Source organism: Heptranchias perlo, chromosome 5 (genome assembly GCF_035084215.1).
Source record: "Heptranchias perlo isolate sHepPer1 chromosome 5, sHepPer1.hap1, whole genome shotgun sequence".
Classification (NCBI taxonomy): Eukaryota; Metazoa; Chordata; class Chondrichthyes; order Hexanchiformes; family Hexanchidae; genus Heptranchias; species Heptranchias perlo.
This window is the reverse complement of record NC_090329.1, coordinates 21,234,657-21,248,870: the sequence shown is the minus strand read 5'-3', so window position 1 is coordinate 21,248,870 and position 14,214 is coordinate 21,234,657. Positions and strand designations below refer to the sequence as shown.

General features: G+C 44.6%; 1 protein-coding gene across 1 annotated transcript in view; it reads left to right on the top strand.

The window, feature by feature from the left end:
- shprh (SNF2 histone linker PHD RING helicase) overlaps window positions 1-14,214 on the top strand; it is a 95,175-nt gene that overhangs the window by 53,317 nt on the left and 27,644 nt on the right. Inside the window, exons 17-22 of the mRNA XM_067984073.1 lie at window positions 603-691; window positions 830-922; window positions 6,602-6,709; window positions 8,522-8,664; window positions 9,637-9,810; window positions 10,809-10,871. Of these exons, the coding sequence (XP_067840174.1) occupies window positions 603-691; window positions 830-922; window positions 6,602-6,709; window positions 8,522-8,664; window positions 9,637-9,810; window positions 10,809-10,871 (670 nt within the window). The remainder of the gene's footprint in view (window positions 1-602; window positions 692-829; window positions 923-6,601; window positions 6,710-8,521; window positions 8,665-9,636; window positions 9,811-10,808; window positions 10,872-14,214) is intronic.

The window sequence follows — 14,214 nt, the reverse complement described above, 5'->3', positions numbered from 1 at the left end:
ATGTTTGAACCAATGAAGATCTTTCAGTTAATAGTGATTCGGTGAGATTTTTTTTTGTATCAGTACAATGTTTGAGACAATCAAGTTATTTTGCTACATGGTGCTCTGTCTTACCTATAGATCTGTTGCTGTACCATAACTTTTAATTATATAGATAGATGGACTTTGGCTCAAATTAAAAGGTATATTTTGGGTATTAAAGTAAAAAAAGAACTTGCATTTATATCGTGTCTTTCACGACCTCAGGGTGTCCCAAAGCGCTTTACAGTCAATGAAGCACTTTTTAAAGTGTAGTCACTGTTGTAATATAGGAAACACAGCAGCCAATTGCACAACAAGGTCCCACAAACATCGTGATAATGACCAGAAAATCTGTTTTAGTGGTGTTAGTTGAGCAATAAATATTGGTTTAACATCTCATCCAAAAGATGGCACCTCCAACAGTGCAGCACTCCCTCAGTACTGCACTGGGAGTGTCAACCTAGATTGTGTGCTCAAGTCTCTGGAGTGGGACTTGAGCCCATGACCTTCTGACCCAGAGGAGAGAGTGCTACCAACCGAGGCTGACCCCCACCTGTATTTATAATAATTATACATTACAGGCGAGTTCGTAACGGCAGCTGAATATTACAGAGAGGTTCTGCGTTCATCTGAGGAGCATAAAGACAAACTGCAAACAGACTCTTTACAGGTAAGTCGACCAATCTGGATTTCAACTTGTATTTCTGCTGTGCAGTATGTTATAGCTCCATACTGATCTGTGTTGTTGCAGGTTTCAAACAGCCCCACTATTTGTTTACCAACCGGTTGAAATGTTGTTCTTTTCCAGCGACTCCACGCCACCCACAACCTTATGGAGATGCTGGAAGCGAAACACCCAGGGATCCCTCCGACTCTTCGAGATCACAAGCTTCGAGAAGAAGTACGTTCCCACCTTCCTTTAGGGGCCAGCGCTTGCTAACTGCGCCAAGACACACTCTCTTTTAATACTTCTTCTTAACATTTGTTAAATTGATTAATGACTCTGGAGCGGGAGTGACCTGTCCGGAGTCGGAAGTGGCCCCAAGCTCCCTAGCACTGCAGGCCTCAGAGTCTCGATTCCGTACACGTTTCGTACTCGTTGCTTTTGTCCCGTGTGTCTGGAGGTTTGGAAAGGGCTGTTCTTAGTGCTGTTGCCTCATTGATGGATAAATCCAAAATCAGAAAACCCAAGATATATCCAAATTAATGGACACGTGGAAAGAAAGAACTTGCATTTATATAACACATTTCACATCACAAAGAGCTTGACAGCCGGTGGATTACTTTTGAAGTGTGGGCACTGTTGTCACGTAGGCAAACGCGGCAGCCAATTCCCGCATAGCAAACGAGATAAATGACCGGTTATTCTGCTTTTGGTGGTGTTGGTAGAGGAAGGTGTGTTGGCTAGGACATTGGAGGAGTTCCCCGCTCGTCCTCAAATGGGCGGACGAAGCCTCGGTTTAACATCTCGTCTGAAAAATGGCTCCTCTGACAGTGCAGCAGTCTGTCAGCACTGTACTGGAATGTCAACTTATGTGCTCATGGATTTAAACTCCACCTATGGTACGGACCACGATCACACAAAGCTCTAGAGGTAGTCTTAAGTCATACCATTCTTGAATTTGCTGATGATGGGAGCAAACGGACAGGCTACAGGCTAATTTTAGTGAATGGGCCTGTGTGTGGCTTATGTCATGCGGACAAATGCAGTGTCATATACATGGAGTCAGGCAACTGCAGGCTTGTCCATACCATGCAGGGGCACCGTTTGAAAGAAACGGGTCAGGAAGGAGACCTGTGGGGGGTAGTTGATCGCTCGTTAAAGGTGCATAAGTGGAGTGACGGTGCTTCAGGGAAAGCTAATAGGGCTTTAGATTATATGATTATGTATAAAACAAAGAGCAGAATACTACATCAGGTTGTGGTTTGTCTGCACTTGTAGTATTTTGTCTAAATTTGCTCGCTGTACCTGGTTAAAAATATGGCGCAAAGCCAAGTAAATGGAGTTGAGGTACAGACCAGCCATGATCTAATTGAATGGCGGAGCAGGCTCAAGGGACTGAATGAACTACTGTTCCTGTATTCCTGAATTTTCTCACTGGTCTCTTTAAACAAACTTGTGCGTACTGCATGGATTATACATCGTGTTCCATCATCCATGGGCAGGTTGATTGCTCAGTTTAGAGCGTGCACCAATTGCACACACAATAAAATGGCGCTGCCACAACCTCCTTTTAAATATTACAACAAACCTGTTGCTTGTTTCAGGCTGGAGCTTCCTGCCCCCATTTAATGCACTTCTGATACTAAATTAAATGGGGGCTTGAAGGACTGGCCAGAATTTTCTGATCCGTAATGTCCATTTCCTTCCGAAAACTGGGCAGTACCAATCGGAAAATAAATCATCAGATGTCACATTTTGTCATTCAGAAAAGTTTTTTTTTAAAAACGAGAAAGAAAGCCAGTCCTTTGCTGCTGGTTTCTTTCAACACGGAGCTGTGAATTTACAACCAGCTGCCAATCTACAAACCTCTAATTCACCTCAGCATGTGCATACAGCAATTGGACCTGTGGCCTTAATGGAACAGGCTAGATTAGACACACCCTAGCAGCAGAGCAGTGCATTGTGCAGAGCTCCTCTCCTTGTGAAACAGCATATCCGCCAACTTACTACGAGTAACGCCGACCATTGCAGGGATAATTCCACAAACAAACTCCTAGCAGGAAGCCAGATTCATGGAGAGCATGGATAATCGGGGCTGCACTGTTGTAGTCCTTTCTCTGATCCTTGCTCCCTGCTGGGGGCACAAAACTATCCCTTACACATTACAAGGCAGTATATGTTAGGTTTTCTATCTACACTGTTTTACATATTGCACCATTCTACCTATCTATCTATATGTTATTAAACATCTTATATTTGATGTGCACTTCCTGTCCACAAGGATGAAAGGATAGGACAGGGTAGATAGAAACAGACTGTTTCCAGTAGTTGAAGGGTTAAGAATAAGGGACCATAGATACCAGATTAAATGTAAGAGATTTTGAACGGAGAGCAGGATAAACTTCCTCACAGAGAGCTGTGAATCTGTGGAATTCACTTTCAGGGTTAGTGGTTGAGGCAGAAACTAAGTCAACATCCAAGATTAGATTGATAGGAGTTGATAGGTGGATGAAGGAAAATGTATTGAAGGGCTTTGGGAACAGGGTGGGGAAATGGAGTTGAGGTACAGACCAGCCATGATCTAATTGAATGGCGGAGCAGGCTCAAGGGACTGAATGAACTACTCCTGTTCCTGTATTCCTGAATTTTCTCACTGGTCTCTTTAAACAAACTTGTGCGTACTGCATGGATTATACATCGTGTTCCATCATCCATGGGCAGGTTGATTGCTCAGTTTAGAGCGTGCACTAATTGCACACACAATAAAATGGCACTGCCACAACCTCCTTTTAAATATTACAACAAAGCTCTTGCTTGTTTCTGGTTGGAGCTTCCTGCCCCCATTTAATGCACTTCTGATACTAAATTAAATGGGGGCTTGAAGGACTGGCCAGAATTTTCTGATCGGTAATGTGGGAAAATGTGATTAGGACTATTGGCTCGTGTGGAGGGTAAATACCAACACGGACCGGTTGGGCTGAATGACCTGTTTCTGTGTTGTAACTTCTTTGTATTGAGGCCCTGGAGTGGGTGCGGTGACCGAGACGTTGTTGAAAGGGGGGATTTTCTGAGTTTGAGCTACCGATTGGAAGCCTCACTTGCTGGCCACACGTATCAGGAAATTGGAGGCATACTGCCCAAGGTTTTCAGTCCATTCGTTTTAATGGAAGGTAAAGAGTGGGCTTTCCTGATGTGCATCCCCAGTGTGTGGGTAACATTTCCCGCCATTAGGGGGAAGTTGAGAAATGACCCCTCAAACCTTACATCTCTTGATTCTGAGGATAGGTTCTGACAGTAAGGGTCCTTTGCATAGAATGTACAGTTTAGAAACAGACCATTCAGCCCAACTGGTCTATGCTGGTGTTTATGCTCCAAACGAGCCTCCTCTAACCCCTCTTCATTTAACCCTACCCCTCTTCATTTACCCCTATCAGCAGATCCTTCTATTCCTTTCTCCCTCATGGTGTTTATCTAGATTCCCCTTAAATGCATCTACGATTTGCCTCAACTACTCCTTGTGGTAGTAAGTTCCACATTCTCACCACTCTCTGGTTAAAGAAGTTTCTCCTGAATTCCCTATTAGAACTATCTTGTATTTATGGGCCCTAGTTTTGGACTCCCCCAATTGGAACCATCTTCTCTACCTCTACTCTATTCCCAAATCCCTTGATAATTTTAAAGACCTCTATCAGGTCAACCCCAGTCTTCTCTTTGCTAGAGAAAAGAGCCCCAGCCTGTTCAGTCTTTCCTGTTGAAGTGTGGGCTTAGATGGGATGTGATTGCAGTTTTTTAAATGATATAGTTAGATAGGTCAGTTGCAATGGATAAGAATGGTAGGATTAGAGGTCTAGCCAATAAAACCCATAGGCAAATAGTTGGGTTGGATGTCGTGAATATTTCCTTTGGCAGAGTGATTGATCTTAAGAACACATTTCTGCGTTATGTGGCGAGTATGAGGTTGCAGTATTCCTTTTACAAGGGAACGTGACCGCTTCCATTGAGGAAAAAAAAGAATGTGTATTTCTATAGTGCCTTTCATGACCTCAGAACGTCCCAAAGCACTTTACCGCCAATGAAGTATTTTTGAAGTGTAGTCACTGTTGTAATGTAGAAAATGCAGCAGCCAATTTGCGCACAGCAAGATCTCTCAAACAGCAATGTGATAATGACCAGATAATCTGTTTTTTAGTGATGTTGGTTGAGGGATAAATATTGGCCAGGAGACCAGGGACAACTCCCCTGCTCTTCTTCGAAACAGTACCGTGGGAACTTATATGTCCACCTGAGAGGGCAGATGGGGTCTCTGTTTAACGTCATATCTGAGTGTCAGCCTGGATTTTGTGCTCAAGTCTCTGGAATGGGACTTGAACCCACAACCTTCTGACTCAAGTGACAGCACTACCAACTGTGCCAGGGCTGACACCTTAAGAAGATATTGCCAGCTAGAGATGGGTGAGTGGTGGTTTAGTTTGGATCGGGATGTGTCATAGGCGACCAAGGCCTGGAACGTGCTTGATTGCTTTAAGGTGTTGGAGAGGAACTAGCCACAGGTTTATATCTCTCCCAGGAGACAGCATTACTTGGGAAATTTTGGTTCTGCCAGGGTGCTCAACTGGTCTTCAAGTTTCCCAATTCAGAGGCTCCCAGATCAGTGCCCAGACCAGTCCGGTACACTGACTCCTGCATTAGCACAGGTAGCTCCAGCTCCAGGACACCACCCACATTGCTCCTATTATCTGGCAGAGTGGTACTGCACAAAATCAGAGCTGTCAACTTTGGGCAGTACCATGGTGTGTGATTTTTTTTTTTCAGCCACCTACCTGAGATGTACCCTGGTGAGCCTCTGGTAATGATGTGGTTCCACAGAGGGAGATCTGACCGACAAACATCTCCGGGTAACTTTAGGAGAAAGTGCTTTCAGCCCATCACCCATCAGATGGTCTGGAATATGTGGTCTGGTACTGGGAAGGATAGGCAACGGCTGTATCTTATCTTCCGTCAAGTCCCGTTCGCCCATCGCTCCTGTGTTCGCTGACCTACATTTGCTCCCGGCCCGGAAACAACTCGATTATAAAATTCTCATCCTTGTTTTCAAATCTCTCATGGCCTCCCCCCCCATCTCTGTAACCTCCTCTAGCCCTACAACCCTCCGAGATCCCTGTGCTCCTCCAAATCTGGTCTCTCGCGCTTCCCCGATTTTCATTGCTCCACCGTTGGCGGCCATGCCTTCAGCTGCCTAGGCCCTAAGCTCTGGAATTCCCTCCTTAAACCTCTCTGCCTCTTAAATTCTCCTCCTTTAAGACGCTCCTTAAATCATAGAACCATAGAAAAGATACAGCACAGAAGGGGGCCATTCGGCCCATCGTGTCCGCGCCGGCTTGAAGAACAACCAGGTGCCCATTCTAATCCCACCTTCCAGTACCCGGGCTGTAGCCCTGCAGCTTACAGCACTTTAGGTGCAGGTCCAGGTACTTTTTAAAAGAGTTAAGGGTCCCTGCCTCTACCACCAATTCGGGCAGCGAATTCCATACACCCACCACCTTCTGGGTAAAAAAGATTTTCCTCATGTCCCCTCTAATCCTTCTGCCAATCAGCTTAAATCTATGTCCTCTAGTTCTTGAACTCTCCGCTAGGGGAAACAGGTACTTCCTGTCTACTCTATCTGGGCCCCTCATAATTTTGTACACCTCAATCAAGTCACCCCTCAAATCCTACCTCTTTCACCCATCCTAATATCTCCTAATGTGGCTCAGTGTCAAATTTTGTTTGATAACGCTCCTGTGAAGCACCTTGGGACGTTTTACTATATTAAAGATGCTATATAAAGTCAAGTTGTTGTTGTAGGTTGGCAAGATTTGCTAAATGCTAGTATAAATATGATTTGTAATATTGCTTCTCTTGTCTCATCATACACAGGCTGGGCAACTTAAACAGCACTACATGAGCAAATCAGATTCTGAAGTTTCTACAGCACATCAGGCTTTGCATCTAGTTCAGCAGAACATCCGTGAGCTTCAGCGTAAGGTAAACAGCCCCGTACCAGGGCACCAGGTAAACAGCCCCGTACCAGGGCACCAGGTAAACAGCCAAGAACAGCAACTTGCATTGAGGCAGCGTGGCGACGGGTGATGTTATGGAGGTGGAAGTAGGCGGCCTTGGTGATGGAGCGGATATGGGGTTGGAAGCTCATCTCAGGATCAATAACGACGCCAAGATTGCGAACGGGCTGGTTCAGCCTCAGACAGTGGCCAAGGAGAGGGATGGAATCGGTGGCTAGGGAATGGAGTTTGCAGTGGGGACCAAAGAAAATGGCTTCGCTCTTCCCAATATTTAGTTGGAGGAAATTTTTGCTCATCCATGTCGGACAAGCAGTGCGACAAATGAGAGACAGTGGAGGGATTGAGGGAGGTGGTTGTAAGTTAGAGCTGGGTGTCGTTAGTGTAGATGTTGTGAAACTGATGTTGTGTTTTCAGATGATGTCGCCGAGGGGCAGCATGTAGATGAGAAATAGGAGGGGGACAAGGATAGCTCCTTGGGGGACTCCAGAAGTAACTGACTGGGAAGAGAAGCCATTGCAGGTGATTCTCTGGCTATGACTGGATAGACAAGACTGGGACCAGGCAAGCACCATCCCACCCAGCTGAACGACGGAGAGGCGTTGGAGGAGGATGATGTGGTTAACCGTGTCAAAGGCTGCAGATGGGTCGAGAGGACGAGGAGGGATAGTTTATCATCGTCACAGTCACATGGGATGTCATTTGTGATTTTGATTAGGTCTGTTTCAATACTGTGGCAGGGCGAAAACCTGATGATTGGAGGGGTTCAAACATGGAGTTGCGAGAACAATGGGAGGAGTAACAAGAGTAAGAGAGTAATGGTTTTAATGGGGACAAGAGCATCAAAGGTGGAGGTGAGGGTGTGATTGAGCAGATTGGTTGCTGCAGAAATGTAGTGGTGGATGGCGCCGGGTAAATGGTCCTGTACTGTGGCGGCGGGTAAACAGTCCTATGCAACAAGAATTCTGTTCCCCCTATTAAGGCCTTTATCCTCTTTTCAGCAGTCCCATTGCTCCTGGAGGACTTTGCAATTTTTTTTAAAGTACTACTTCAGGGCTTCTCTGGCTGCCCTTTTGTGTTTGCTGCAGCTCTGCCAACTCTTTCCTCCCTCGCAGTAGCAGGCACCCTCTTGGTGGTGGTGCTGCAGATGCTGGGGAGCAGATGGACAAAATCTACCGTTAAGTATCAGGAGGCTAAAGTGGACACCGAGCTGCTTAGAGGTGCTACTGTTAAGAGTCTGTAATGTAAAGTTACTTTTTAATGACTAATTGAGAGAATAAATCATGGAGCTGAAAGTGTAACTAGTTGTATGACAGATTAGTAAAAATACAAGTGGGGGAGGGGTTTGGTTGCTGGGACAACAGGCCAAAGATCTAGTGAAGAAGCAGTTCTAGCTCTCCAGTTGATGTCACAGATGAAAAATGTGTTCATTATTTCTTACCACTCCAAGGTTTATTTTTCCCACCCCTAAGGTGTATTACTGTTTTGAATGGTTTGTTACTCATCTCTATGGTTTAGTACCCACCCCTAAGGTTTATTACTGTTTTAAATGGTTTATTACATACCTCTAAGGTTTAGTACTCACACCTAAGGTGTGTTACTGTTTTGAATGATTTATTACTCCTCTCTATGGTTCAGTCCCCAGCGCCATAGCTTATTACTCTCCTCTGGTGTATTACCCACCTCTGGCTTTTGAAAGTTGGGAAATAGATGGAATAGCTGACCATTACCTTGAGATACTAGAATGTTTTTCTCTTTCCATTTTGTGCCCTGTCAACAGATTCGCTTTGGGGCTCCTTGGTGGCTGGGTATCATTGAGTGTGTAATGCAAGCTGATCTGGATGAAGAACTGGTGACGAGGGTGCAAAATGAACTCTCGTCCAGCTACAAACAGCAAGCCAGCAAACTCTCCATGGCTGAAAAGTAAGTAAATTTGCACACTGTCCAATATATAATTGTTACACTCTTTCTTTCATGCTGGTGCATTCTAATCAAGGGGACCTACATACCAGCCCTCAGCGTTTTAAGCTGATAGTAGTGTTTCACAAGAAAATTCAGCTCTTTTCACTGTATATGACAGTTGTCCGCATTCACCAATCAAATTGTTTGGAGTAAAAAGAGAAAATGCTGGAAAATACTCAGCAGGTCAGGCGGCATCTGTGGAGAGTAGGGTTGCTAACTGTCCAGGATTGGCCTGGAGTCTCCAGGAATTGAAGATTAATCTCCAGGACACTGCTACGAGCAACACCTGGGAGAAAAATCATTTTTTAAAAAAAATTCTGTTTTCATTTTCTTTGAACATTTATGATGAAACCTCCCAGAATATGTCCAACCACAATCTGCAAACCGAGTTAACATTTCAGGTCGATGACCTTTCATCAGAACTGATTGTTTGGAGGACAGGAATGGAGGCTATTGGAATCAAACAATCAAACACTACTTTCTCTCACCAATTGTTGCATACAAAGTTAAAGGAGAAATGTTTCAAGATTGTTTCCAAGAGTCGCATTTGAAGCCTTGTTTACATAGTGCTTAACCCCCAAAGATCTTGCATAGAACTTTACTAACTGCTACACCAAAACTTCCCTAACTAAACTTTACGGCTACACCAAAACTTCCCTAACTAAACTTTACTAACTGCTACACCAAAACTTCCCTAACTAAACTTTACTAACTGCTACATCAAAACTTCCCTAACTAAACTTTACTAACTGCTACACCAAAACTTCCCTAACTAAACTTCACTAACTGTTACGCAGTAAGCATTTGATTTTTTTTTGAATCTGCAGTTTAAGCTCTGATATGATGAACTCTTCATCACCTAAAAGGCATAATGACAAACTTGAAAATGTTGCCCCTTATTTGTGTTGACCACAGTTAACTTTGTACACCCAGATTCCGGGACTCCAGAGGCCTGCAGTTTGTGCTGACAGTGCAGATAGAAGAGTTGAAGAAATCCCAAAAGATGGTGCAGGACTCGGTGAAGAATCTGGAGGGCCCTCCATCACAAGAAGCAATTCAGATCGCCACAGTGTGCCATCTTCGCCCTGTCCGATTTCCCCTGAACAAGTGGGTATCATTGAGCAATGCTGTAGTTGGCTATCTGCCAATGGGCAATGGGCAATGCAAAACTGGTTCTTTCCTCTATTCATAAAATGTTTCTATTGTGCGATAGCTGCTCATGGGTGTCTGCAGAGAAAGATTTTTTGGGAAAAGAATTGCTGTTATAATGAAGAGCTAATGCTTCAATTTATAAATAGGAATGTTTATTAAATGAGAATTGGAATTACCGACAGAGGTTTTGATGTTGCAAACCAACATCAGAACAGCTATTGGACAAAATGCCATCGTCAGCACCTTCCATGGATACTTGTGATTAAGCCAGCTTGATTGGTTCTGGGGAGACTGTGATTTAACATGCAGTAAGAAAAATGGTATCATGATTTTAGAAGTGGGAGATGTGCGGCCAGGACTTGCATAACAGCAGTTGTTGCTCCGTTCTTATATTGCTTTTATCATTTTTTTCCTCTTCCTTCGGGAAGTTTTCAATGTTAAAGGTGCTTTATAAATGCAAGATGTTGTTGGTGTTTCTCCAGCTAAAAAAAAATCAGGTTTTCTACTTTTTAGCATCATATTTCCCAGTTGTGCAGACTATCTAACCTGACCTATAACTGAAGAATTTGATCAGTTACATGAATGGGCTATTGTCTCAGGGACATGAAAGGACTGTTGTCCCAGGTACATGAATTGGTCATTTCTCAGGTACACGAATAGGCCGTTGTTTCAGGAACATGAAGCAACCATTTCTCAGGTACACGAAAGGGCCGTTGTCCCAGGTACGTGATTGGAATAATTGAATAATCCAACACCCTTTAGGTACATGAATGGCCTTTGCTACAAAAGCACAAATGTGCAGTTATCTCATTGTATTTTAGCTTGTCCTGGAGAGATAACTCTTTTCTGTTGTAGTTGTTCATGTTGTACAGTAGTCAACCATTCTGAGGATACATGTTTTTTTTCCCCCATGGAATACTGAACAAGCCTCTTATTCTTTCTTTGTTTTGCAGTTGTCAATTCTGTAAGGCAGATGAATTATTTACAGAATACGAATCCAAGCTATTCTCGCATAGGCAAGTACTTAATCTTGGAAGGAGTAATATTCGTTGTGGATTTTATCCTCTTTCCCCTCCATTAGGTGGAGCCTTTGTCTGGGTACAGTATGGCAGGACCTGTTCCCTGATGCATATCAACAGGCTGAAGCAGACTGTTTGCACCTTGGTGTTCTATTTGACCCTGAGCTGAGCTTCCGACCATATCCTCTCCATCACTAAGGCCGCCTACTTCCACCTCTGTTCTATCGCCCGTCTCCGCCCCTGCCTCAATCCAGCTGCTGCTGAAACCATCATCCATGCCTTTGTTACCTCCTGATGTGACTATTCCAGTGCTCTCCTGGTCGGCCTCCCATCTTCCACCCTCGGTAAACTTGAGCTCATTCAAAACTCTGCTGCCCGTATCCTAACTCGCACCAAGTTCTGTTCATCCATCACCCCTGTGCTGGCTGACCCATTGGCTCCCGATCCAGCAATGCCTCAATTTAAAAAAAAATCTCATCCTCTTATTCAAATCCCTTCATGGCCTCACCCCTCACTATCTCTGTAACCTCGTCCAGCCCTCCAACCCTCCAAGAACTCTGCGCTCCTCCAACTCTGGCTTCTTGCGCACCCCCACATCCTTCGTCCCACCTTTGGCGGCCGTGCTTTCAGCATCTAGGTCCTAAGCTCTGGAATTCCCTCTCTAAACCTCTCCACCTCTCCTCCTTTAAGATGCTCCTTAAAACCTACCTGTTTGTCCAAGCTTTTGGCCACCTGCCCTAATGTATCCTCCTTCTTCTCCCTCGTGTCAACTTTTGTTTGATAACGCCTCATTGAAGCATCTTGATGATTTACTACGTTAAAGGTGCTGTATAAATACTTGTTGTTGTTTGGATGTATCCATGCTGTGATTGGGCAGACGGGAGCAATGCATCCCACATTTTACGGTGGATTCAGCTGCTCGTGAGGAGCTCCTGGTACCTGCTTTCCCCCAGCCAGGGCTCAAACCGATGCTTATTGATTGTCTAATGACCATCTGGTGACTACCCCCATGTGGAGTCGGCAAAAGTCTCTCCGGGGTTGAAGTAGCTCCAAAATTAAATGTCTGGCGATGGACGTTTGGAACCAAATCCAAAGGCAGACCTGGTAATCCAATACCGGAGCCAGACAGGCCCCCTGAATTCCAGGGCACGGTTGATGATCAAACAACAAGCTTGGCGAGGTAGAACTGTCACTGGAGGCTTGGATTCTTCCCGATTGACTCCAGATAACACTGCAGGCAAATCCTTAGTAAGTAGGGTAGCCCTGGCTGGACAATAGTTGGGGAAGTTACCAATTTACTGCAGCAGTAAGCTCCATGGTTTTAGCTGGTGAACTTCAGCCGTGCCCCCGTGCACATCTGGGGTTCCTAAGGCTTGGCTATGAAAACCTGTGCCTAAGCTCTCTGGACATATGTAACTGGGGTTTGTCCACATTGGGGCAATAAAAATCCTACATGGAAAAAGTGCTCTTCATATAGGGGTAATAGAAATCCTACCGAGAGACAGTGTCTACTTTATGTTGAGATAGGGTACTGTTTTGTGGGCCGAGGTTACCCTTCCAATAATTCGCTTGGCAGTCCCAATTGGGTATAACATCAGCAGAATCATCAATACACACAGTATTTAAGTGACAACAACAGAATACAAGTTTGGTATTACCCGGTTCCAAGTCTCCTGGACAGCAGCGCAGCACAGTAGATCTCGTTCTCTGCTGTATTTAGATCTTTTGTGCTTTTTGATTTATACTTTTCCTTATACTTTTGTTGGCTACACCCACCCTTGCATTAGCTGAATCTCATCTAATATGCACAGACTGAGTGTCTTTGCTTGATTTGGCTTCAAACGGCTTGTTTCTTACAAAGATTGCTGTGTCTTTGCCTCAATTAGGTGTGAATTTCCTCCCATCCACTGATCTTATGCAGATTACAGTGTCCTTGTTTAGAGTGAAGTGTGACTTCCTTGTACTTGATTTATCTTTCCCAGATTGATTGCCTTAGAATCATAGAAAGGTTACAGCATGGAAGGAGGCCATTCGGCCCATCGAGTCCGCGCCGGCTCTATGCAAGAGCAAAGAGAAAATCCAGCTAGACCCACTCCCCCGCCCTTTACCTGTAGCCTCAATTTTTTCCTTTCGAGTACTTATCCAGTTCCCTTTTGAAGGCCATGATTGAATCTGCCTCCACCACCCCCTCGGGCAGTGCATTCCAGATCCTAACCACTTGCTGTGTAAAAAAGTTTTTCTTTTGCCAATCACCTTAAATCTATGTCATCTGGTTCTTGACCCTTCCGCCAATGGGAATAGTTTCTCTCTATCTACGCTGTCTAGACTCTTCATGATTTTGAATACCTCTATCAAATCTCCTCGCAACTGTCTCTGTTCCAAGGAGAACAACCCCATCTTCTCCAGTCTATCCATGTAACTAAAGTCCCTCATCCCTGGAATCATTCTAGTAAATCTCTACTGTACCCTCTCCAGGCCTTCATATCTTTCCTAAAGTGCGGTGTCCAGAACTGGACACAATACTCCAGTTGTGGCCGAACCAGTGTTTTATAAAGATTCATCATGACTTCCGTACTTTTGTACTCTATGCCTCTATTTATTAACGCTTCAGCAGTCAAGGACATTCAGCCACCGATCTTCGGGTAAGCGTTCTCCAAGGCGGCCTTCGAGACACACGACAACGCAAAATCGTCGAGCAGAAATTGATAGCCAAGTTCCGCACCCATGAGGACGGCCTCAACCGGCACAGCGGGTCATTCTCTGTCTTTCTCTTCCTTTCGGATGTTTCTCTCTCTCTCTCTCTGTCTGTCTTTTGTTCTGGCCGTCTGTGTATTCGGTGGTCCTGTAGGTAACGTCTGTCTGAACACTTTGATTGCCTTGACAACGGGCAGTTGGAATGATTATCTGTAATCACCAGGTATTGTTCTCTGACTATAAATGCGGTAACCTTCCATGGAATCCCACACTCGCTCACCTGACGAAGGAGAAAGCCTCCGAAAGCTTGTGATTTTCAAATAAAACAGTTGGACTATAACCTGGTGTTGTAAGATTCCTTCTATTTATACAGCCCAGGATCCTGTATGCTTTTTTAACCACTTTCTCTACCTGCCCTGCCACCTTCAACGATCTGTGCACATACACCCCCAAATCTCTCTGTTCCTGTGCCCTTTTTAGAGTTGTGCCCTCTAGTGTTTATTGCTTTGTTTTTGTTTGTTGTTTATCAAGTAACAAGGTCAAAGGCCCCTGAACAAATTCAACAGTTAACATGATTATCTTTGTTTCCTTTGTTTGATAAGAGAGCTGGTCAAAACTTCTCATCTTGTACTTTTCCCAGACAAAC